This window comes from Nothobranchius furzeri, chromosome 17 (assembly GCF_043380555.1).
Source record: "Nothobranchius furzeri strain GRZ-AD chromosome 17, NfurGRZ-RIMD1, whole genome shotgun sequence".
Taxonomy (NCBI): Eukaryota; Metazoa; Chordata; class Actinopteri; order Cyprinodontiformes; family Nothobranchiidae; genus Nothobranchius; species Nothobranchius furzeri.
This window is the reverse complement of record NC_091757.1, coordinates 39,661,662-39,687,365: the sequence shown is the minus strand read 5'-3', so window position 1 is coordinate 39,687,365 and position 25,704 is coordinate 39,661,662. Positions and strand designations below refer to the sequence as shown.

Below are 25,704 nucleotides of genomic sequence, written 5' to 3'. Positions count from 1 at the left end.
GCCTTCTAAAATATGGATGCTGTTTTTGCTGTACTTCAGATCTGAAATTTTTTTATTAAAAGAAAAGAGAATTGAAGAAAGTTGGGTTCTAAACTGACTTACCAGTTTACATTAAAGTATTCTTGGGAAGAAATACTCTAATGGGTCTGATTGTAAGCTAGTCTCATAGATTTAATTCTTGTGTAACTTAATTTGTTCCAAATGATGCAGTGGTAGTAATGTTTTGATGAATTTTGCATCAATAGAGGGGGAAAACATTGAAGCCTCTAGCTTACAATGCTTTGCCTGTCTTAAGCCGGGCGTACACTGTGCGACTTTTTCACTTTTTTGAGCCGATTTTCCACTCGTGCGAGAATCCACGAGATCGGGGCGAGTTTTGCGCCGAGCGTCGTGTAGTGTACAGAGGCGATTAAAACCACGTGACCAGCTACCGATAAGCAATCGTGAGCTCGCACGGACTCCTGGCGTGTTTAATATTTCGCTCGTCCCTCGTGAGGGTATCGCACTGTTGAAGCGGCGCTGCGAGCAGCTGCGACCCAAAATGTACCAGAACCACTCACGACGCATGCGCAATCCTGCATCAACATCGCTCGCCCGCTATTTCCCTAATAACACACATTGTTCGTTTTAATTTCTACACGTATTTTTACTCACAAAGATTGTCAAGAAAGCGTGTTTGTCGTGTTCATGTCAAATTAAACTGATCACAAAACACAGATCTACTTTCTTTATTTCGTTTTCCTCATCCAACCCCCATAAATCCCTGTGTGTCCTCCTGCAGCACTCCCGAAGGACAACAGGCAAAACAACGCAAAAAAGTCTGACGTGTTGTGTAAAAACTGCTATTTTTAGCATATTTTTAGGGCCGACATGTTGCTACCAGACGTACAGTGTGAGCAGTCAGGTCGCATCTGAGAACTGGGTCGTGCAGTGTGAGCGCATGACTCGTGAGATCTGCCCTGCGAGGAAGTCGTACAGTTTGAGCTGAAGCTGAGTGCTACGAGTGAAAAAGTCGCACAGTGTACGCCCGGCTTTATGCCACTTGTGCTCATCATTTTACAGATTTAATCTCTCTATAAAAAGTCAGTTCCCTTTCAGTCGATTCACTCGGTACAACGAAGGTACTATGGGACATCACGCCCTCGTGTGGCCTGGCTGAAGACACATTTAATCACGCCTGTAAGGCACATGAAAGTGACGCGGCGTGGAGGCCCCGCCCTCCACTTAGAAGCGACCGCGTCACTGTCATTTCTCAGTTCTTACGCTCTTCACCTCGCTGACTACACATCTGACAACTAGCTGCACTATTAAAAGTTAGCTTAACCGCTCGCTGACTGGACTGCTGCCTTCTGGCTAGCATTCCTGCCCACCGAGCGCTGTCCTTTTTGGCTTTTCAGGCGGTTCCTGCGCTTTGCTTTCGAATGGCAGGCCTACAAGTACATGGTTATGCCTTTTGGGTTTGCTCTCTGCCCCACACCTTTTCGAAATGTGTGGAAGCCGCACTAGCCCCTCTTAGGTAGGAGGGCATCCGGTTCCTCGCTTACCTAGACGACTGGGCTCTAGTAGCGAGTTCCCGAACACAGGCAGAAGCTCACACTGCACAGGTACTTTCCCACGTTCAAGCCCTGGGGTTTTCCGTGAACTACAGAAAGAGTTCTGTAGTTCCGAGTCAGAGTTTCTCCTTCCTTGGGCTGGAAATTTGCTCTCGGTCAAGTAGAGCGCGTCTCTCGGACCAGCGAATAGCCGCGCTACGCAGCTGCTTAGCACACTTTCAGCTGGGAGCCAGACTGACACTCCGCACAGCTCTACAGCTGCTGGGGATGATGGCTTCCTCCATAGCCGTGGTGCCTCTCGGACTGTTAAAAATGCGACATTTCCAGCGTTGGGTCCGCTCTCATCATCTCCATCCTTCACGTCATCTCTGCCGAAGGTTGATGGTCACCAGAACCTGCATGGTAGCTCTCCTCCCATTGAGAGAACCAGGGCTGTTCTGCTAGGGTTCCCCAATCGGGAGGGTGTCAGAACGCATAGTGGTGACCACAGACGCTTCCCTCAGAGGCTGGGGGGCTCTGTGTGGGGGTTTAGTGGTGAGGGGGGTATGGTCCTCGACCCAGTCAAGGTTCCATATCAACTTTCTGGAACTGCTAACAGTGTTTCTGGCCCTGAAACACTTCAGTCATCACCTGAGAGGACATCATGTGCTGGTGCGCACAGACAACACAAATGTTGTGTCATATGTAAACAGACAGGGAGGAACACGCTCTCTTCCTCTACTGAATCTGACCCACACATTACTGCACTGGTGCAATCTGAATCTCCTGTCTCTCAGAGCCGCTCATGTCCCCGGGTACCTCAACCACGGGGCAGCTCTCCAGGGGCGGACCTCTGTCAAAGGAATGGAGGCTGCACCCCGAGGTGGTGTCCCAGATCTGGCTGAGGTTCGGCAGGGCAGTAGTGGATCTGTTTACGTCAAGCGCAAACACACACTGTCCCCTGTTCTTTTCCCTGACGGATCAGACTGCTCCAATGGGATCGGATGCTCTTGCGCACGCTTGGTCCAACGTTCTCCTCTACGCTTTTCCGCTGGTGGAACTGATTCCAGCAGTACTGGAGAGAGTGCGCAGGTTGAGCAGGTCTCCGATTTTGGTGGCTCCTCAGTGGCCCACAAAGTCTTGGTACCTGGAGATCATCAGTCTGATGATAGCCCCCCATGGAAGCTCCCCGTCAGACAGGGCCTTCTGCCACAGGCACAAAAAAGGCACCCTCACCCACATCTGTGGAAGCTGCAGGCCTGCCTACTGAAAAGTCCAACCTGTTAGCTAAAGGCTGTGGTGAATACTATTCAGAGCTAAAGAGCATGCACCACTCGATCAGGATGAAGCTTCTGTCTTATAACACAGCTCTGCTCTTAGCCCTTGTATCGGCTAAAAGGGTGGGAGACCTTCATGCTCTTTCAGTTCACCCTTCCTGTCTGAAAATGTCATCAGATGGAGCTAGGGCCACTCTGCATCAGAATGCTGCATATATGCCTAAGGTCATCCCGCTCAATTACAGTTTCATGACCATAGAGCTTTCGGGCTTCCATAGTCCTCCTTTTGCCTCTGAGGAGCAGAGGAGGCCGCATTGTCTGTGCCCGGTTCGTGCTCTGCAGGCTTATATAGATCGCACTATATCAGAAAAACAGACCAACTGTTTGTGTGTTTTGCCAAACCCTCCATAGCTTTGTGAAAGCAAAGACTTTCTCATTGGATTGTGGAGGCCATTTCCCTGTGTTACAGCGTCACTGGCTCCCAGCTGCCCCTAGGGATCAGGGAACAATCTACAAGAGGTGTGGCTGCTTCTTGGGCGCTGTTTAAAGGTGTTTCAGTTGGTGACATTTGCTCAGCTGCAAGCTGGGCTACACCCCACACCTTTGTGAGGTTTTACCGCTTGGATGTTTTGGCCCCTTCGGTGGCCCATGCGGTTCTCTCTGCTGGATCTGACTTGCCATCTTAGGTTGCAATCTCAGGTCAGGTTTGATAGCTGCTCTTGGGGCATCTCGATAAGTCCCATAGTACCTTCGTTGTATCGAGTGAATCGACTGAAAGGGAACGTTAGGTTATGCATATAACTACTGTTCCCTGAAGGAGAGGAACGAAGTACAACGCAGGGCTGCCCCGTTTCACAGCCCAACTCGGTGAAGAGCGGCTATCGAACTGAGGAATGACAGTGACGCGGTCGCTTATAAGTGGAGGGCGGGGCCTCCACGCCACGTCACTTTCACTTGCCTTACAGGCGTGATTAAATGTGTCTTCAGCCAGGCCACACGAAGGTGTGATGTCCCATAGTACCTTCGTTATACCTCGTTCCTCTCCTTCAGGGAACAGTGGTTATGTGCATAACCTAACGTTTTTGTTACAGATTACAGTACATACTGTACTTTTGTTAGAATTCAATTCAAAGAAGTTGTTCTTTTTCCTCAAAAGCTCGCTGGTTTGACCTGAAAGTAACTGAACAGTTTTCTGCTTCTCTGCCCTACTGGTTGAAAGTGGAAGTACAACTGTCGTAATCAACCCCGCTGCAGCTAGCTTTAACAACGAGCTAACACTAACATAAGCCAACTAATACTAAAATAAGCCATGAAGTTAAAAGATCCACACTGTTGAACATAAATATTATAACGTACAAGTCCAATAGTAACAAAGCCAGGTCACCATCAGTCCGTGCTTCTGTAGCCTCCTTTAGCTCTCTCAAATGAGCATAAGCCGTGGTGATGTTCAAGGTCAAGGTCACATTTATTTCTAAAGCACACTTATTATTGCTTTCGTAACACAAAGTGCTGTACAACACACAAGATAACATAGCAAGAAAGTATAACTAAAAACCATAAAACCATTAAAATTAGCAAGTTAGGATAAAAACAACATTACATCATACAATTATTAAATCAATAAATATGAGAAAGAATGACAATGACAAAAATAAAATCATCCTACATAAAAGCCAGGTTGAAGAAATGAGTTTTGAGCAAGGACCTAAATACATCCAGGATTTGAGAGGTCCTGATCTGCAGAGGAAGGCTGTTCCAGAGTCTAGGGTTAGCCACAGAAAATGCCCTATCTCCTCTCGTCTTTAGGCGAGCCTTTGGAACTGACAATAAAAACTGTGATCCCGACCGCAAATTCCTGGCAAGTGTAGGTTGACAATAAATCATCTATATAAGGAGGGGCCAGACCATAAAGTGATTTATAAACAAAAAGCAACAATTTAAACTGAATCCTGTAATGCACTGGGAGCCAGTGAAGGGAAGCAAGCACTGGAGAGATATGGCCATGCTTCCTTGTACCTGTTAAAAGGTTCGCTGCTGCATTTTGAACCAGTTGCAAGCGGTTTAAGGAGGAATGTCCTAATCCATAATACAGGGATTTGCAGTAATCTAGTCTACAGGAGACAAAGAGATGAATAACATGTTCAAAGACAGTTTCCGGCAAATAGCACTTAACCGTTGCAAGTTGCCTCAAGTGATAAAAACTGGACTGGGCCACTGCACTTCTCTGTCTGTCCAATTTAAACGAACCATCCTTAAGAAAAACAGGCTTTTCACATGAGGCTTTGCAAAATCCGAAAGGGAACCAAGTGGGCTCACCGCACCCTTTAACAGGTCTCAACTGCCAAAAACTAAAATCTGTCTTCAGGTCATTCAATTTCATAAAATTAATTGACATCCAGTTTTAGCGCTTTGCTTCACCTCCAAAGACATTTTCTCTCTTACTTTTACTTCCAGGTTCCACCATGATGCCAACAGAAAAAGCAAACTTCTTTTTTTCTTCTTTTTGTGCTTTTTATTGACAATCGGTGAACTGAAAAAGCTAACTGCTAGCATTACAACTAACAGCTGTAAAGGTCCACAAAACCTTAGTGTAGTTTTTGGTCAACAGAGGGTTTCAGAGTGGTGCTGAATGTGAAACTGGTCAAGTTTCTAACTCAACAATCACTGAGATCAATGCTAAAGCTCTAGCTTAAAGTTTAAAAACTATTTGGTGTTACTTTAAATAAAAATACAATAAAAGTTGTGTGTTATTTTAATGTTTTTGTTTCTTCAAAGTTTCAACTCATAGAGGAAAATATTTACGATGTATTTATTATATTCAAACGCTGTGTCTGTGCTATATGTTCAGTTTATTTTAATTGTACATACTTGTAAGAAAATAGCATAGACAGTCCACATGTACTTAACATCCAGGTAATTATCCATTAAAAGGTTCCTATTTGTTGACACATGAGTCTGTCGTTTTCTTTAGGTAAATGTGAGCTTTGGCTTGTCGTGTGTTTGGTGGTGACTGTCCATGTGTCTCTGGTTGTACAGGATGTAGACGACTCTCTGCTGGACATGAAGACTCCAGTGTTGTTTGTGATTGGACAGAACGCTCTCCAGTGTACTGTAGACGGCATGGAGGAGTTCAGGGAGAAGCTGAGGGCTGACAACAGCATGGTGGTGGTGGGAGGAGCAGATGACAACATCAGGTCAGTTAACTGAGGACGATTTAAGGCAGCAAAAAACGACTAGTTCAAGTTTTGGTTTACGGATGCATGTAGCAGAGAGACTTAATTTTTTTTTGAGTCCAAACTGGTGCTTTTTATCTAAGATGGGGAGATTTTGAGTTTTGTTTAAAGCTCATTGAATTGCTTCTGTATATAAAATGTGCTATATAATTAAAGTTGGCTTGCCTTTGTCGGTTTTGAGTTTTAACACAAAAATGCTCAACAGAATAAATTCAGCAAAGATGAAATCGGAAGGGCTGACACAGACGATGGTGGACCGCTGCATTCAGGTCGGTTTCTGTTGCTGGAAATCTTCAAATCAGTTTTCTCTGGAGGATTTCTGAGTTAAGTCTTGTATTTTCTTCCTCTTTAAAAACTCGTCTCAAAAACACTTCAGGATGAAATGGCAGACTTTATGTCGGGTGTCCTAACTCGGTCAGAGGGATACAGCCATGGCTCCGGAGACATGAGGGACTTGGACACAGAGAAGAAGAGGAGACCTAGATGGGAGATTCCCTTTGATGTAGAGAGAGGACGACCTTCATCTCCTGCACTCCGACTTCCCATCTCACCTTCCGGTTCAGAGGTTAAAATAAAAATTAGAATTTATAATTTTTTGTTCTATAAGATTGCTTCAAAAACTGCTATTGAGGATAACACCGTATTGACCCGAATATAAGATGACAAGGTTTTTTTCATTGAAAATAATTTTAAAATGTGGGGTCGTCTTATAATCGGGGTCTAAGCATTTACACATGCTGATATCTGTCTGCGGTCATTACACACCTGTAACAGCAGAGGGCGCCAACCTGCGTGTTCTCAACAGGAGGAAAAAAGAGATCAGAGGTCCGGAGTAGAGTGGACCGAAAGTGTGGCAAGTTAACAAGCTGTAAGGCAGAATTACGCAAATTTTAAGATGATGGTGGTCAGTTCAGCAGAGGCGTCAAACATTACATGCATGGATGCCTTGGATGGCAGTGAGGATGACGTTCTGGGAGGAGTCGACAGGTGTAGCGATCTGATGATGCACCAGGACCGCAGCAGCACGAGTGAGAATGAGTGACTGAGTACAGCGAGGCAGAGAGCGTCTGAATAAAAGACTAATTTGACTTTTGATTTCACATGTCAGCAAAGTTCTGATAGTTTGCATTAAAATAGTGTTTTTGCTCAGTATTTGTTCTCAAATTTTCATTAAAAATAGTTTATTTTAAAGGTGATTTTTATTTGTATTTTTCCGAAGATTAGTTTTGGAAAGGGGGGGGGTCGTCCTATATTCGGGTCAATGCAGTATTATTGTAAATAAGGTGTCTGGCATAAAGTGATCATATTACTCAATTTTCGTTTTTTAAGACAAACATTTTGCTGGTTTAAAGATGTTTATCTCATACCTGCTGACAGTTTCGACTGAAGGCTTCAGTCTTCCTCAGAGCATCATCTGAGTTTTCGCTGTTGTGTCATTTAGAAGCCTTCAGTCGAAACTGTCAGCAGGTACGAGATACACATCTTTAAACCAGCAAAACATTTGTCTTAAAAAAGAAAATTGAGTAATTTGATTTATAAGGAAGACAAAATGAACTTTTTTAATCTATAAAGTGATCATTATTGTTAAACCATGTTTGGAGAAGCATGTTAAGGCTTGGTTCACAAGACAGGATTTTAAAATTGTTGCCAATTTTGAAAACATGAGAGGTTTGGTTTCCCGATAAAAGTGTTACAGCTATAGGTACAGAATAAAGTATTGTTTGAGTACTAGTTCTGAAAACCAGGTATCGGTAAAGAACCGGTAATTGGAGAAAAAAAAACGAAAAAGTACCCTGTTCCACGCAGCACACACGTTTGTCATCATTAATAAAACCAAGACGATCCACAAATTTGAATATCCCAGATTTACGGCCTGATCGGTCAGGACGTCCTTCTGAGCAGACCTGAAGCCTGCCGCACCCGAGAGCAAACGGCCACAAATGACTGTTAGTTCAACAGATACCTCGCTGTGTGCATCTAATTTTCACTGAGTTTTCTGCCTCACCATGGAAGGTGAGGATTGGCTCAGACATGTAAATAAAGTCAAACATTAATAAACTCATCAAATGTTCATCTTTATATTGTTCCCAGGATCTGTCGAGTGTCTGTAGCAGTCCCACGTCGAGTCCCAAACCCAAGACGTCTAGTTTATCTCCAGCGCAGAAGTCCAGTCTGATCACAGCCACTCAGCTGCTGAAGACTCACATGCAACGCTCAGGCACGGTTCTCACTCACAAGCAGGCTCAAGGTTAGTTAAAAATATCCTCCAAGCATCCGTGGTGAACAGTGATTACTGCAGCCTGTGCGTGAACAGCTCTCGTATTCACCACATTTTCTCTTGTTATTGTAAATGATTCACTAGAGCTTCTGCTGCAATTTTCACAAACTGCTCAAGCTAAGCAGAGGGGGTGGTATGAGACGTGAAAGGCTTTTAACGCCGTTATGACATCACGTCGTCTGACAGGACAAGATGAAACGTGACTGAAATACTTTCCTCTCATCCTCGTCTCTTCTTCAACTTTCCTTTCTGGCTTTTTTCTTATTCATTCCAGCTCAGTTTGCTGCTTTTATGAAACAAAACATGATTGTGAGGAAAAATCTTCCTCCTGGCACGCCTCCTTGTATTTTTGGTAAGTGTCTATCCGTCCTCCACTCTTTGCTTCCCTCTGTCCTTTTCTCTCTCTGTTTTCTCAGCTTCATTTCCATAGCAATTAAATTACTGTTGATTTGCTTTGGAAATAAAAAAATGTGTGTGTTGTGGCGCACATTTTCTGGAAAGGTTAGACAGTAGAAAGTTTGTTAGAACTAATTTAACAAAATGTCAATTAAATCTCCTCAGTATTTATTTTTGTGTGTGCCTTGCGTGCATGCGTGTGTGTGTGCGTGCGTGTGTGTGTTGCAGTGCCAGTGAGCAGTGATCAGATGGATGTTCTGGATAGAGATGAGCTCTACTCTCATGGCAAGAGAAGACAGACGCCCAGTCCCACACCAAACAAAGCTGCCAAAATGGCAAAGATTAAAGTTACCATCGTGTCCCAAAGTGAGTCAGCAGGGGGTGCTGTCAACCCTGCTGAAGGTACGAAACCTGGTAATCTGACACACACACACACACACACACGAGCACACACTTGCGCCAGAAGTAATGATGCCACTTAAGTGACAGGATTCATAATGATTGGATCATGATCCATCCATCAAACTGCCCTCTGACCTTGCTTCCCCCTCTCCACATACCCCTCTACGTGCATGAATCACACGTTCTCTTAGAACATCCAAACAGGAAAGCCTCTTTTAGAAAAAAATGCCGCCAATAAGTGGTCACACTGCGTTGGTAATGTGGTGCAATCGTGAACAAAAGATCATGCAGTGGCAGTTTAAAGGGGGTATGGGGACAGTCTGTGCGCTGTCGCAGACTTTCGTTTAACTTGGACATAACTTGTTTTTTATTTTATTGATCTCAGCCGACTCTGTTTACAAAAGCGAAACTTACTGCCCGTGTTTACTTTCATTTCTAAAATAGTTGCCGGCTGAAGCTCGGCAGTAACTTCCTACGCGACACCTCCCTCTGTTGCGCCAAGGCGTAAAATGCATTCACAAGTCTGGCGTTGCGGTGATATTACTACCAGGCGTGGTGGCACAAATACTGCAAAAATTCCCACAACGCCATGCCTCCACAGCGCGTTCATAAGACACACCGTGGCGGCAGTATTACGCTGATTTGCCGGCATGGTGTGTCTTCTAAAAAGGGCTGAAGTGAAGCCAGAGCTAGGCTGCCTAGTATAATGAACTGAATATTTAGTTTGTTAGAAAATTTGCCTAATCCATCCTGCCTCAAGTATCTTGGGTCTTGTTTAAGAGTGAGGGAAAGATGGAGCATGAGATTGACGGATGAATTGGTGCTGCATCTGCAGTAGAGGTCATCGGCCGAGATTATTTTTAAAAGCTGATTTAAAAATAAATCAGGCACCTGTGTGGCCAACTGCCGCCACTACTACACTAAAGAAAAGACCCGAAGGACCCCGACACACCTTTTTTTAAATGTTTTAAGTTTGTTTTGTATTTGAGTTATTGACTTATTTAATGTAAATTGCACACAATGAGTGTTCAATTGTCTTTCACAATCAATGTGCTGCTAAAACATATATATATATTCAGTCAGGTCCATAAATACTGGGACATCGACACAATGCTAACACTTTTGGCTCTATACACCACTACAATGGATATCAAATGAAACGAACAAGATGTGCTTCAACTGCAGACTGTCAGCTTTTATTTGAGGGTATTTACATCCAAATCAGGTGAACGGTGTAGGAATTACAACAGTTTTCATGTGTGCCTCCCACTTGTTAAGGGACCAAAAGTAATGGGACAGAATAAGAACCATAAATCAAACTTATACATTTCAATACTTGGTTGCAAATCCTTTGCAGTCAATTACAGACTGGAGTCTGGAACACATAGACATCACCAGATGTTGGGTTTCATCCCTGGTGATACTCTGCCAGGCCTCTACTGCAACAGTCTTCAGGTCCTGCTTGTTCTTGGGCCATTTTCCCTTCAGTTTTGTCTTCAGCAAGGGAAATGCATGCTCAGTCGGATTCAGGTCAGGTGATTGACTTGGCCATTGCAAAACAGTCCACTTCTTTCTCTTCAAAAACTCTTTGGTTGCTTTTGCAGTATGCTTTGGGTCATTGTCCATCTGCACTGTGAAGCGCCGTCCAATGTGTTCTGAGGCATTTGGCTGAATATGAGCAGATAAAATTGCCCGAAACACTTCAGACTTCATCGTGCTGCTTTTGTCAGCAGTCACATCATCAATAAATACAAGAGAACCAGTTCCACTGGCAGCCATACATGCCCACGCCATGACACTTCCAGCACCATGCTTCACTGATGAGAGTCGGGAGGAGGAGAGCGTTGAAGCCATAGGAGGGTGTGTGTGTGTGTGTCTGTGAAAGGTTGTGTTGCATCTGTAATAAGTGAGTCTGTGACTTTTCTCCCAGTTCAGTTGCAGAGTCTCATCTAGGATGTAGGGATATGAACTCCCGGGGGGAACTGATCTAAATGATGACATGTAGCTTTTCTTAATTTTCTGGTATTTCAAAACCCAAAAAGGCAGAAAAATGTGCTGTTTTAGAATGCGTGAATATCTGATTGTGTTTTCGTGACAGGAGAGACTGCATCTTCATTAAAAATACTTGGATATATTTTTATTTACCTGGAGGCTAAAATAACTGAGCTGTGCTGTTGTTCTGTTCTTTGATGCAGTGGGTGTTTCTGGCAAGCCGTTATCGGTGGCAGTGGGACAGACTGTTCCTGGTGCCAAGGAGCTTTCTGGACTCCTGACAGGACAGCGGTAAGCTCGCCTGCTCTGCTACGCACAGGCACGTTGAGTGAAGTGTGCTCATATCCCAGTGCATACTATACCCCCGTCCACACACTGTTGGACAGAAATGTGTGTGGTGCAGAGGGATTGATGAGTGGTTGGACTCGGAGTTTGGGCGCTGCATGTTAGCCAAATAGCCAAGCAGGACCTTCTGGGGTGGCTCCTGAGTAGACTGGTTGGTATGTGTGTCACTACAGGTCTGGTAGTCTCTCAGAGGTGTCTGGTGCCCTGTCCCCAGGCTCCAGCTCATTCAGCAGCGTGCAGCCTTGCATGGTATCGGTGTCCTCCACACCAGTCCAGGTGCAAGCTCCAGCTACTGCCCAAGGTATCTCTGTCTTGTCCTGCTTTGTACACTCATTTGTACTAAACTGTGCAAATAATCTGAGCTCAGTGGCTCAAACGTGAAGCTGCTCCGCCAGCTTTGTTGAGCAAGATTTAGGTTCTGGACTCTGGATGAAAATCTGAGTGTGTGTGTGTGTGTGAGGACAACATCATCATTGATCACCTATTGCACCATTTGCTGCTTTTATCAACCCAAATCATAATAATCATAATTTTGGTCTTTGAAGTATTTGAATATTTTTGTAAAAGTACATGTTGGGATTGATTTCACACAGATTTAGACTTCACTAACATCTTGGTTTGGTCTTTTCTCCTCCCTCTGCAGCGCCTTCCGCCAGCAGTCTTCTGCAAGGCCTAAGTTTCAGTCTTCAGGAGATCATTACCAAAGCTTCTAACATGCCTTCCTCAGCGACGAGCACAGGCAGCACCCAGGTACCGCACATTGGAGGCTTACTTCTTGTACATTTTATTCACAAAAGCTGCGTTTCTGCCAAGCCCCCACAATGCCGCTCTAAAAATGGTCCCATCCCGGAAGTAAGAAAAATTGCAGTTCCACCCTCATCCGCTGGGGGCTGGTGCCAGAAGCGAGCAAATCCTCATTGACTCCCATGTTAAAAATGCCGATTTCACAGCAGAAATAAACATGTTTACAGCCTGGTACCAGAACATGTTTTTTGTCTAAATTATCTAGTTTATACTCATGACAACTCTGAGGGGGGTGAATTTTTTTCTCACTCTTCTGTTTAAGTGTATTGAAAGCCTAAAATTCTGTATAATTAATGAGCAGCCGACACACGTGACCGCCGCCTCAGACCCACGTGACCACAGAGCTAGCTCCGTGGAAAGGCCTTAGTACAGCCTCGGTCCCTCCTGGAAACTGTGTCGGGATTTTGAGTCTCTGTGCTTGTGAATTCTGTTTTGGATATTATTGGTGCAATTGTTGGACAAAATGACTTGCTGTGGTATTAATTGCACTAATAGAGCGTCCAAGGAGTCTCCACTTCATTTTTTTCGGTAAGTTAAAATCTATATTTGTATTTTATGTCACTGCCGCGCCTTTAAACTAGCTGAGTTTACCAAAGTAGCTAGCTAACTATCAGTTTAACATGTAGCATGTACTGTTTCACCATGAAATTTAAATGTAAAATACGGTAAAATAATTAATAGGGCATATTTCGATGGGTAAAACCCAGTGCATTTAAGATAAAAATGGGTTGAAATATGACGGAGCGCGCCGCTTGGAGGGACACCTGTGCTCCATTCTTTCATCCGGTAATCCCCAGCGGTCAGGCCGGGCAGGCTGACCGATGCGGCGCCTCGCTGCTGCGGGCTGACCGGAGAAATACTGCAGCTCATTGAGAAGTCTATAGGGCATACAGCGTTTCCCTTAAATCCCACCACCACGCCGACAAGATCCCAAGTTTCTTTGTTTTTGTTGGCGCTGTTTACCGAAGAAGCAGCGGGAACACCAGCAAGTTTCATCAGACTCGTAAAGTTAGTTTTTGCAGGGGACCCCCTGTATTTTACCGCTCCCTCCTGCAGTCTTCCCCTATTAAAATTTAAAATGTGTAACTTCATGTATTGGGATGAATGACTGATATTCATGTTAAACTCAAACGTTAGGTTTTTAGGGGGAAAAAACAAAATAATAAACATTATACAGATGTCAAATAAATCAAACTGTAATTAAACTATATATTTTCAAAGTCTCGATTCTGGATAAAATCCAACAACATATGCTTTATAAATAAACACTACACATGGCTTTCACACACACACACACATACACACACACACACACACATTACATTGTGATTTCTTAGTAAATATTCTATTTGGCGAGAGATAAACTTTATTGTATTTATCCTAGTGAATCTATAATTTAACGGGTAAACTAGCAGTAGTACATCCAACATCAAAGAAAGTAAAATGTTATTATCAGGAGAGGGAGAATGTTTAAGTGGTTAGCAGCAGTGTGCTAGCCGATGGCCCCCTCCATGAGGCCACCACAGCTCAGCAGAACATCGTTGTAGCTTCTTCTGGGGAGAAAAACACTTAGAGAAAAAATAAAGTTAACAGCTGAAATAGCAGGAAATAATACAGTTAAAGAGCAGATTGTAGAAGAAAGAAACCCCTGGGTTAAACTGGTCTGTCTACTGCATAATGCTGAACTCATGTGTCCTCAGGGAAGGACCTGATTGGTGTCCAGAACCTGCTGAAGAAGCACCAGGCTCTGCAGGCTGAGATCACAGGTCATGAACCTCGCATCAAGGCTGTCACCCAGAAAGGAGAGACCATGGTGGAAGAAGGTAGAGCAGGTCTGGTCCTGACATGTTTCTGAGGTGTCTGCAGGTTCTGGCTCACTTTTTTTGGGTCCAGGTCACTTCGCTGGTGAGGAAGTGAAGACTAAACTGTGGGAGCTTCATGGACGTTGGGACACGCTGAAGGCCAAGGCGTCCCAGAGGAGGCAAGACCTGGAGGACTCTCTGCAGGCCCAGCAGTACTTTGCGGATGCTAATGAGGCCGAGTTCTGGATGAGGGAGAAGGAGCCCATCGTTGGAAGTCCAGACTAAGGGAAAGACGAGGACTTGGCCGAGGTATGGAAGTCCCTTCCTGAGAAACTCCAATCGCTTTTCTTTGCTCTCTTTCCAGTCCTTCATAATTAGTGTTTCTGTATTTGTCATTTCCTTCGGTTGTCTACCAGACGTCGTTGCTTGTTTGAGCGTCTCATGGGTTAGGGGTAGAAGTGCTGGCCTCGCACAGGAAGTGATGACAAACGTGTTCCTGGCGCTCTCATTTCAAACGGTTTCCAAGCTGTGATGTGTGTTCCCGCTGCAGAGCAGCCATGACACGTGGCAGCCGGCAGAAGGCTCACGCTTTTCCACTAAACACCCGCAGAACTGCGTCTGCGGTGAACTGAGCAGGGTTTGTTTTACGGTGGCGGATCCGATTGGACCATCGCTGCGAGAAAGCTCCACTTGTGTCAGACGAGCTGAAGGTTCTGATGTTCTGCTCCACAGGCTCTCCTGAAGAAGCACGAGGCCCTGATGTCGGACCTGTCAGCTTACGGCAGCAGCATCCAGGCCCTGAAGGAGCAGGCCCAGTCCTGCAGGGTGAGTTCAGAACCCTCGGCCCGTCAGAACATTCTTATCCACCACGTTCTAACACCAGACCTGTTAACCCGACAGCAACAAGGTAATCAGCAGGTACTTTTGTCCTGCAGGACCTGAAGGCCAACGAGTCCCGCCTGAGGGACATCAACAAGGTGGCATCTGAACTGGAGTCAGAAGGTCTGATGGCTGAGGAGGCTCCTATGGTTCAGGCTCAGGTGAGCGTCACCTGTCTGCAGCAGCTGGTCCCTCTCACTTCCTGGTTTAACTCTGCTCGTCTCTGTTTGTAGCAACAAGAACATCTGGGTTATGCTCCTGGAAAGGTGCATGTTGTCCTCCGCCTCCACCAGAACCAGACGTGGTGTTTTTGTTACCACTCATTTGTTTGTTTGTTTGTTTGTTTACAGGATGAAGCCGACTCTAACACGGCGTCACCCTGGAAGGTGAGTTCATTCAGCTGATCAGAGGTCACCTCTGATGGCCGCAGTCACGGCCGACCGTGCTGACATCACACAGGAATTCAGGTGACCCGGCAGGCACCAGGTGCTGGTGAAAGTGGGGACATGTCAGCTGGTTGCCATGGCTACAGTTATCTTTATGCATCTGTATGACTGCTAACTGGTGTGTGTTTCCTGCGACCTTTGACCTCAGACCGTACGGTTGGGCGTTCAGACGACGGCTAACTTTAATTCCATCAAGGTAAGAGGAAGCTCTTCCCTTCCTGTCTGAGCGATCCGTCTCCAGGTTTCCTCGTCCGGCGTCCAGCCTGCTGGCGTCCACCTTCATCTCACCTTCATCTCATCTCACTTCATTTATAGTGCAATACTTTCACATTATCATTTTCCCACACTTCTGTATACCTGTATTTTGTTGTTTTTCAATAAAGAATGACAAATTATTTAAGTTTGGTTTTTGTTGCACACAAATATATATCTGTAAAAAATATCTACAAAGCTAATGTTTACATAACAAGTATGATTGGGTTTTGCAATATGGCACTCAAGTGTATTTTAGTAAGATTTTCAAACCAAGTAAAGTTAGTAAAGAACACATTTCTATTGTCTGCTAAGAAACTGTTGGGATTTAAAATGGGCCTGTTGTACAAATAACTTGTAAATGATTATTCCTCACTTTTGTCTTGACCAAAGAAATTCCAGTAATTGAGCAAAAACATTTATTTTTAACACTACATTTTATAAAACAGGGCGCAAAGTGTCGGCACATGTATGTATGTCGATGGTCCGCCCCAACCAAACCAGGAGACACAGACGTCAGTGTAGCGTTGTGGTTTTATGCTCTTTTATGAAAGAGGAACCATGCTACGTATTAATTCGGAATATTAATTTTTAATAAATCAATAACCAAATTTTATATTGTTAAGAAGACTCAAAGGTTGTTTTCATCCATAAACTGCCGATAATATCTGAGTGTCTGTGTTTCAGTTCAATAAGGAAACCAGTTTGACGATTAAAAGTTTTAATTCTTCAAATTAAACTAATGATTTTGAAAATTGACAAACAGGAAACAACAATCACATTGGCAACTTTGTGGGACAATCTTTAACAGTTGATATGCTGTTCTTGCTCAAATAGACCTTCTGGTGAATTTATGAAGATTGAGAATGTTGTGAGTTGTGAGAGTGATATGAGGTGAGATGGATGCGTGTGTGCATCTGATTTTGCTTCAGGAAGAAACAGGTGTCTGAGTGAAAAGTGACGGTTTGAATAAACTTAGGTTTAGTTGTAAAAGATGCATCAAAACGCTAAACACCGTGCTGTCTCACCGAACTCTTGTGGACCCTCTTTCGGATCCGGGCCGTGGAGGATGTTGTGGTTCATCCAGATGACACCGGCGGCTGACAGGAGACGTAGGTGTCGAACGGAACCGGTCCAGAGTTGCCCTCGGTGCACGTTGATGGTAAAGCGTTTTGTCGACGCGCTTTATTAAGTTAAGTTCACTCAGAAATCAAAAGACTCGGTAATGAGTCTGCGTTAGAAGTTGCGATTCAGCTATTCTGCCCTGCTTGTCAGGAACAGCGTGAAAGGGGGGAGAAACGAGCCAGCCGGCTCTGCCCCCCCTTTGGTTTTCAGGTCCACACTCTCTCGTTGTCCAACACGAACTGCATGTTAAGACTGAAACTTACCAAAAACCTTTCTCTTCTCAAAGCAAACGTGTGCGTCATCAAATGTGTCTGGAGTTTACTGTGGGAAGATGTGTGTGGGTGTGTGTGAAGGTCAGTACCAAACACTCAACACTATTTAAGAATGGATTCATTAATCCATTATAATTACCCAAAAGCATAATAGTCATTCATTTGATTAAACACATTTATAATGAGCAAAATGATAATGGTTACTTTAACATTAAAATCAAGAAAAAGAAGTTTAAACTTTATGTTTTGACTTGGTCTGGGTACAACTCTTGTAAACACATCTTCTGGTAGACTGCAGGTGGCTGATGTTATGGTTTCCTCCCAGACTCGCTGGCGTTCAGGTCTTAATCTGTGGGTGAAAGTTCTCAATGACCCAGCTTTGACCTAGCTGCGTCCAGCACCACCTTTGTGATAGAAAACCCATATTTCCTCACGTTACAGTCCCCCCTTTTGTGACGACATGGTGGTCAACAGAGGCCACCTGACGTCACAACCTCAATAACGTGATGTACTCGTGAAGGTAGACATCCCAGATGAAGGCAGGAACGATGAAGCGGCACCACAGGTCTCGTGTATAAGGGAGTCTATCCTGATCAGATGATTAAGGCCAAAACTGTTGCAATCATTGTAAAGTAATCCACTTAGGGAATCTTGAAAGCAGAGCTATTTCAATAGCAGTTAATTTCATCAGCAATAATGCAAAGGTATGCAAAGGATAAGCAGCTCGTGTGCCACACGGAGCTGGGCAGGTGATGTATTCCTCAGGCGTAGTCCAGGCGAAGTCCAGCGCAGACCTCGACCCATCTCGAACCACGACCGAAGCCCCATGCGACAGGAAACCAGCCGAAGGATGGTGAAGACGACCCCTCTGATGGGATGTAGTCCATACGAGCTCGGAGAAGGAGACAAAGTGAGACAGCCCACACGATATATAGCATTTGATGCAAATCAAAGAAATCAATCAAAACCTATCTATGGGTGCCTCTGGGAAAATGTGGATGCCTTTTGTGAATTATCTAAAGAAGAAATGTTCCGCACCCTGTTCTACATGTCATGTAAAAACGTGATGCAGAGAAAACACAAATAAAAGAAAGCAAATCCTAACTGATATGTGAAACTCAGCAGGCTGCACTAATTAAAGGCATATATATAAAAGAAATAATCATGAAGATGAAGGGCAAATTGGCTTGTGGCCCTTTAAGGGAAATAGTAACAAAATTAAATTAAATTTGTAATCAAATATAATCATGCTACACAAAGCACTAATAAAAAGATAAAGATGTAAATCAGTTCTAAAAATGTAAATCAGTAGGTTAGTAATCCCTAAAAATGTGAGTTAGTAACAGGACCCTGGCTGGAGGCAGGTAACCTGAAAAAAAAAACTCAAAGGATATCACATTTGTTAAAAATCCATCCCACAAACGAGAGAATTTGTAACGGTCCACCAGTTAGTGGAAAAGAAGTTGGTCAGAATAGTGTTGGTCAGAATAGAGTTGTTCAGTAAGCGTTTTGAATCTGGTATTGCGGACCCACAGAGACACGAGTTTGGACGTATCTGTGGGAGCAGGCTCATAAGCGATTTGGTTATCAAACTGTTTGTATCTTGTGTTACGAACGCACAGGGAAACTTGTTTGAATTTACCTGAGGGTCCCGTCCGGAACTCGAGTGAAGCTGATGGTTTAGCTGTTAGATCAGAACCTGATTTTACCTGCTCAAAGTTGGGTTGCAGCTTTACGGAGGCGACTTTGTTGTGATCAGAAATGGTAGTGAACTGGAAATGCGAAAATGATGCTCGCAAAGCAGGAGGAGGCTCCCCACCCCCCTTTTGTTGCTCAAACTTAAGCCATGTCTGTGAGACAGGAGAAGCATAACAAAGAACAGTTCTTAAGCTCTTAAAAGCCCTATTACCAAGAAGATGCACATTGTCACCTGAATCGTGCTGAAAGAGCAGGTGTTCAGATGTCCAAAGACCTGGAGGTGTTGGACTTGGAGGTTCTGAAAAGGAGTGATCCAAGGATGGTTGTGTCACGGGTGTCAAAGCAAACCTAGCCATGTTTAGAACCAGATACAGACATGTCGCTAGCTTTAGGAACATGGTCTGTCCTGAAAACTGAAGCCAAGAATACTTTATTCCCAAGAATGATGGAGGTTCCCACACAGAATCAGAAAAACCCGGTTTAACCAGAGTAGTTACAGACTGACTAGAACTCCGCCCCGTAGAAGGTGCAGCACCTAACTCCGGGTCGGAGGTCAATGTCGTCAGCTGAAGTGATGGAAGGTCAGCGTCGATTTCTGCAATGACCCGCCCGCTCGGAGGAGGCGTTCCCCCGAACCGGTTGAAGTCCGCAACGGAAAACTCAGTGCCACTCAGCACCCCCCTTTTGTCAGGAGGGGCCCCGAGCAGAGCATCACTGCACGCACCTACACCTCCCGGGCCGGGTGGCCTTCCCGACCCTGGGAGAGAGGTGTGCGCAGCAACCACCGAGCCACTTTCAATATCGCCGCTGACCACTTGACTGCTGGAAACCGCAGGTTTTACTGCGCCGTCGTGGTCACCTGAAAGAGAAATCACAGGAAATAGAACACAGAGGCCAGAGACTAAGTCACACCCCTGTGAAAGGAGAAAGGAACTGGCCACCGTATTAGCAGAGGTCACAAACTGAAAAGTGACAAGGTCATTCACATAAAGGTCAAGATGTCCGGGCACAAACCCCTTAAATGGCATGTTGGAGGGATGGTCAGCCTCTAACACGGATGACAGAGAAGAAGCATCAGGAACCAAAGGGTTAAGCACAACCTGTTTGTCAGAGAGGTTAACCATAGGTTCAAGAGATTTATTCAGCTTAAAAGCAGCAGAGAAAGTGTTGTTTATTTCAAACCTTGATATTGATGGTGGGCTTTTGACCCCCTGGAAGAAATAAAAGTAAAGAAAAAGCGTTATGACTGTAAACAGCATGTTGCATGAATTCACGTCATGAATTGCAGACCAGAACCACCTCCGACACAGTGCAGCTGACACCGAACCGCTGCCACTAGTCCCCACTGCGCCCGACCGGCGGCACCCGCCTAAAACGGGCCCGTTCGGGCGGGCGGAGGGACCAGCGTTGCCCAGCCGGTGAACAGTCTCCTGCGTCTTGGCATGTTCTGGAAGCAGAACGTCAGAGAACCTTACATCAGGTGTAACAGTGCAGGAAAGATTTTGTCGTGTCTCGTCCATCTCCCATTAAGTTCAGAGCAACTCGCGTTTTTACCTTCTGAGTCGACGTAAAACTCCGGGCAGATTCCTTAATTTGTCTCTCACAAACAAGGACTGTCCGTAGCGTACTTAACTTTATGACACAGGGTAAAACAAGGAATTGTTGATAGAGAAATGAATACACACAACTTCACAAGATGGAAGAAAAAGGCATGGAACCGAGCAACGGAGGCTGTGAAAGCCGACCCTTACCGGTCCAAAACAAAAATAAAAAATAAATAATAAACCCTACGCTGTCGTGTTGTTATCAGACGGACAAACGTAGCAAAATGTAGATTCTACACACCGTAGTGAATTACAAGAATCACCGCCAATGCGGGTTTTGTGAGGACACAGACTGACTGTGTCAGAAATGGATTGACAATTTAACGGGACGCGTTCCCTTTTTGTCTAACTGTGGCGCGCTAGCTTAGCTCTCCGGCTAGGTCTAGCGTCCTTTGTCTGTAGCGACCAGACTTAAATTTTCCCGATTAACAAGCAGGCATCTCGCTCCGCTTGTAAAAACGGACTTTTAAAGCGTACGCAATCTGAATGCAGTAACGCGTGACGGCCATGCTTCGCTTTACAGCGTTTACCTAGCAATTAAGCTACGGTAGGTGCCACCGAGCATTCCGTTTAGATTCGGCTGTGATCAGTCGCCTATGCAATGGAAATCATTTCCACAATAGCTCGCCCACAGTGTCAACACACTGAGACGAAGGGTGTCCGAGAATTTAGTTTCTGTACGGAGGTTCAGAGAATTGTTTTAATTTTAGGAACTGAGGATAAGCTGCTCACGGTAGCTCACCCAGCAAGTTTCAGAGTGGAACTGTAGCTTTCCGACCTGAAGAGATTAGAGACGCGGCGGCGCGTCAAAATGGACAGAATTTAGTCAAAAGCACAACTCACACGTTCGCTCCGAAGGCGAAGATGGGATAAATCAAAGTATTGTCTGTAATTTGCGGTCAATTTGAGATCGGACTTCTTCTTCCGCCGTCAAGTTTCCACCAGGACGTCTCCCGGAAGTGTGACTTCAGCGGAATAATTTCCGGTGTTTTTCAAAATAAGACATCAAAGTGAAACACAGAGAAAAGCATTGTTTGTAGCTTTTAGATGTTAGGAATCAGACATATCGCAGATATAGAAGACTGGATACGCTCGCCATTAATGTAGCGTTGTGGTTTTATGCTCTTTTATGAAAGAGGAACCATGCTACGTATTAATTCGGAATATTAATTTTTAATAAATCAATAACCAAATTTTATATTGTTAAGAAGACTCAAAGGTTGTTTTCATCCATAAACTGCCGATAATATCTGAGTGTCTGTGTTTCAGTTCAATAAGGAAACCAGTTTGACGATTAAAAGTTTTAATTCTTCAAATTAAACTAATGATTTTGAAAATTGACAAACAGGAAACAACAATCACATTGGCAACTTTGTGGGACAATCTTTAACAGTTGATATGCTGTTCTTGCTCAAATAGACCTTCTGGTGAATTTATGAAGATTGAGAATGTTGTGAGTTGTGAGAGTGATATGAGGTGAGATGGATGCGTGTGTGCATCTGATTTTGCTTCAGGAAGAAACAGGTGTCTGAGTGAAAAGTGACGGTTTGAATAAACTTAGGTTTAGTTGTAAAAGATGCATCAAAACGCTAAACACCGTGCTGTCTCACCGAACTCTTGTGGACCCTCTTTCGGATCCGGGCCGTGGAGGATGTTGTGGTTCATCCAGATGACACCGGCAGCTGACAGGAGACGTAGGTGTCGAACGGAACCGGTCCAGAGTTGCCCTCGGTGCACGTTGATGGTAAAGCGTTTTGTCGACGCGCTTTATTAAGTTAAGTTCACTCAGAAATCAAAAGACTCGGTAATGAGTCTGCGTTAGAAGTTGCGATTCAGCTATTCTGCCTGGCTTGGCAGGAACAGCGTGAAAGGGGGGAGAAACGAGCCAGCCGGCTCTGCCCCCCCTTTGGTTTTCAGGTCCACACTCTCGTTGTCCAACACGAACTGCATGTTAAGACTGAAACTTACCAAAAACCTTTCTCTTCTCAAAGCAAACGTGTGCGTCATCAAATGTGTCTGGAGTTTACTGTGGGAAGATGTGTGTGGGTGTGTGTGAAGGTCAGTACCAAACACTCAACACTATTTAAGAATGGATTCATTAATCCATTATAATTACCCAAAAGCATAATAGTCATTCATTTGATTAAACACATTTATAATGAGCAAAATGATAATGGTTACTTTAACATTAAAATCAAGAAAAAGAAGTTTAAACTTTATGTTTTGACTTGGTCTGGGTACAACTCTTGTAAACACATCTTCTGGTAGACTGCAGGTGGCTGATGTTATGGTTTCCTCCCAGACTCGCTGGCGTTCAGGTCTTAATCTGTGGGTGAAAGTTCTCAATGACCCAGCTTTGACCTAGCTGCGTCCAGCACCACCTTTGTGATAGAAAACCCATATTTCCTCACGTTACATCAGGTAGGCCAAGGTTGTGTCCGACGGTCTCTGCAGCTCTCTGGGCACCACGCCTCACGTAGCTGTCACCAATGATCCAAATGGCTATGGAGAAAAAATAACAGGTTTGTCATAATTGTTTAAAGTACAAAACCATACATGAAGTGGTCAAGACAGGAACTTACACGCTGCGTTGTGTAGCTGATGTTGGAGACACACAGGCTGCCATGGTGACCTTTTAACAGATCTAAGAAAAAAATGTAATAAAAGAATGAAACTTAAAAACTCCCAGACCTCATGTCATATTTACTAATCAGCTATGGCTGATTTATTGTTTGGATCACAGTGAGTTACACTAATTCTAATATATTTTTATTTCTATTATACATACAAACTTTTTAACTGTTATTTTCACATGACTGTTATCAGGCTCTCTTGTTCTGGTTCTGATGATAATTCCGTGTCTTCCAGTAAGTTATCTTGTGCTTACTTCATCTGTATAATGTCTCTTTACTTTTGGTAAATTGTACTGAGTCCAGAAGAAAGGCTAGTTGGCTGTACAAGATACAAACAAGTATTACGTTTTGGAAATATATGAAACACCGCCAGCATCTGTTAGAGCCTGTGGCGGGGTGCTGAGGGCCGGCTCCAGCCCAGGAATGAGCTCTCCACGCTGGCCGGGAGGGTTTGAAACACCGCCATCCTCTCCTCTGCTGGCTGTTCATTCTGTTATGGTTACCGGTGCTTGTGTTGCAATGTGAAACGCTTGGTATCAGATTTTGTAAGAAAGATAATAAAATGTCCCCCAAAATACGACTTAAATATATTTTCTCTTCATGATACATTTAATGGCTAGTGCGACTCAGGAGTGATAGCACCGAAAAAAAACTACTGAAAACTTGCTCAAAGCAAAATGTTTTCATTACGGAAATAAATTATAAACTTACCGATTTAAAACTTTTTTAATACAGGTACTTCTCACGAACAGGCGCAGAAAACCTCCACCTAAACTCCATGTGAGGGTCAGGTCGTTGGGTGTTCCAGTTAGCTCCGGTTGAATTGAAGCTAGGTAGCTACATCCGTTAGCTCTGCTCCCACCTCCGCTTTAGCTTTGGGTTAGCCAGGGTTAGCTTCAGGTTAGCTCGTAGCTAGTTCGTCACTCGATCCCAGCCTTACAGCCCCACCCTCAGCGCCTCCTCTCTTCCCTTTTATGGAATTGTCTGGGCTGGACGGAACCTGTGACACGGTCAAAATGGCGGTGGTGGCCACCTCCCATTATGGACAAAAAACGTGTTATTGGAGTCTATGGAATCCGTTTGTCCAGTATGTACAGTCTATGGTTTCCGCTAGGCATGTTCTGGGACATTTCTGGGAGGGTCCTCTCAGCCTCAAGTTTCCATACAAAGTTGTCCGTTTAAGGAACTAGTAAGACTCCTGCCACGTATGGGATGATGGTGCTTTTGCGCCAGTTGTTCTTTGCTTTACTATTTGCTGCTGTGGATCCTTTTTCAGACTTATTTGTCGATTTCACAACAAGTCTATCCCACACCAAAAATAATCCACAGCAAATGCTGGTTCTTTGGCCATGTCTTAACAGTGTCGTTTTCTACTGAGTTACAACCAGCAGTCCAGCACAGTGACACCTCTGGGCCATTTTCCAGTACATACCCCACTTCTTGTATTTGTTGGGTCTTGAAATGTCCCAGTGAAATGGAGACATGCACATACCGTGCAGGTCTGTCTGTGTCTCTGCAAAAATAAACAATCAATGATGAACAAGACTCTGCTTCTAGACCTGCAGAAAGAGTAAAACAAACAAAAAAGGGACACACACAACAATACAACAAGAGCAAGCTATCACTGTGTCAACCTAATGAGGAAATATAAAATCAACATTGTTTTGCTGAACAATCACACAATAGTAAATCACAGGGCGTTTAGTGCCAACCACACTGCACACACTGTATTTCTATCCAAATTAAAAGAGTTTCATCTACATATTTGTAGTTTGTTTTTCCTAAAATACTGGAAATTTGTAAGTAAAATAGTGCAGGCATGCGCAAAGTACGGCTCCTATTGCATTTCTAGAATGATTAAATTTGTCGTTCCTTGACTTTTAAGTTGACACAAACATTTTTATGTTCAGAAGATAAAACTGTGAGCGTCATCTACCCAGGTTGGTGCTCTACAGCTGGAGGACGTTCGGAATGAGAAGCAGGAGCTGGAGTACTCAAATGAGTATAAATATAAAGGTCCTTCTCAAAAAATTAGCATATTGTGATAAAGTTCATTATTTTCTGTAATGTACTGATAAACATTAGACTTTCATATATATTATATTCATTACACACAACTGAAGTAGTTCAAGCTTTTTATTGTTTCTAATATTGATGATTTTGGCATACAACTCATGAAAACCCCAAATTCCTATCTAAAAAAATTTGCATGTTTCATCCGACCAATAAAAGTGTTTTTAATACAAAAAAATTCAACCTTCAAATCATTATGTTCAGTTATGCACTCAATACTTGGTCAGGAATCTTTTTGCATAAACGGCAATCAGCCTGTGGCGCTGCTGAGGTGTAATGGACGCCCAGGATGCTTCAATAGCTGTCTTAAGCTCATCCAGAGTGTTGGGTCTTGCGTCTCAACTTTCTCTTCACAATATCCCACAGATTCTAAGGGGTTCAGGTCAGGAGAGTTGGCAGGCCAATTGAGCACAGTAATACCATGGTCAGTAAACCATTTACCAGTGGTTTTGGCACTGTGAGCAGGATAGCTAGCTGCATTGACCCTGCCCTTGATAAAACACAGTGGACCAACACCAGCAGCCGACATGGCACCCCAGACCATCACTGACTGTGGGTCCTTGACACTGGACTTCAGGCATTTTGGCATTTTCCTCTGCCCCGTCTTTCTCCAGACTCTGGCACCTTGATTTCCGAATGACATACAAAATTTGCTTTCATC

The 25,704-nt window shown here is 44.2% G+C and overlaps 1 protein-coding gene across 22 annotated transcripts in view; it reads left to right on the top strand.

The window, feature by feature from the left end:
* Window positions 1-25,704, top strand: part of LOC139063595 (KAT8 regulatory NSL complex subunit 3-like) — a 103,565-nt gene that overhangs the window by 4,084 nt on the left and 73,777 nt on the right. For 10 of the 22 annotated variants that reach the window (XR_011516979.1, XR_011516981.1, XR_011516980.1 and 7 more), the window contains exons 11-19: window positions 5,846-6,003; window positions 6,248-6,311; window positions 6,419-6,607; window positions 8,134-8,290; window positions 8,595-8,672; window positions 8,945-9,130; window positions 11,314-11,401; window positions 11,629-11,756; window positions 12,099-12,205. Coding sequence is in view for 13 of the 22 variants with exons in the window: in XM_070545941.1 (XP_070402042.1) it covers window positions 5,846-6,003; window positions 6,248-6,311; window positions 6,419-6,607; window positions 8,134-8,290; window positions 8,595-8,672; window positions 8,945-9,130; window positions 11,314-11,401; window positions 11,629-11,756; window positions 12,099-12,205 (1,155 nt within the window). In the remaining 9 variants the exon portion in view is untranslated. Of the gene's footprint in view, window positions 1-5,845; window positions 6,004-6,247; window positions 6,312-6,418; window positions 6,608-8,133; window positions 8,291-8,594; window positions 8,673-8,944; window positions 9,131-11,313; window positions 11,402-11,628; window positions 11,757-12,098; window positions 12,434-13,959; window positions 14,083-14,152; window positions 14,371-14,793; window positions 14,887-14,961; window positions 14,981-25,704 lie in introns of those variants that run through there. The other 12 variants (XR_011516983.1, XM_070545949.1, XM_070545948.1 and 9 more) reach the window with 8 other exon arrangements.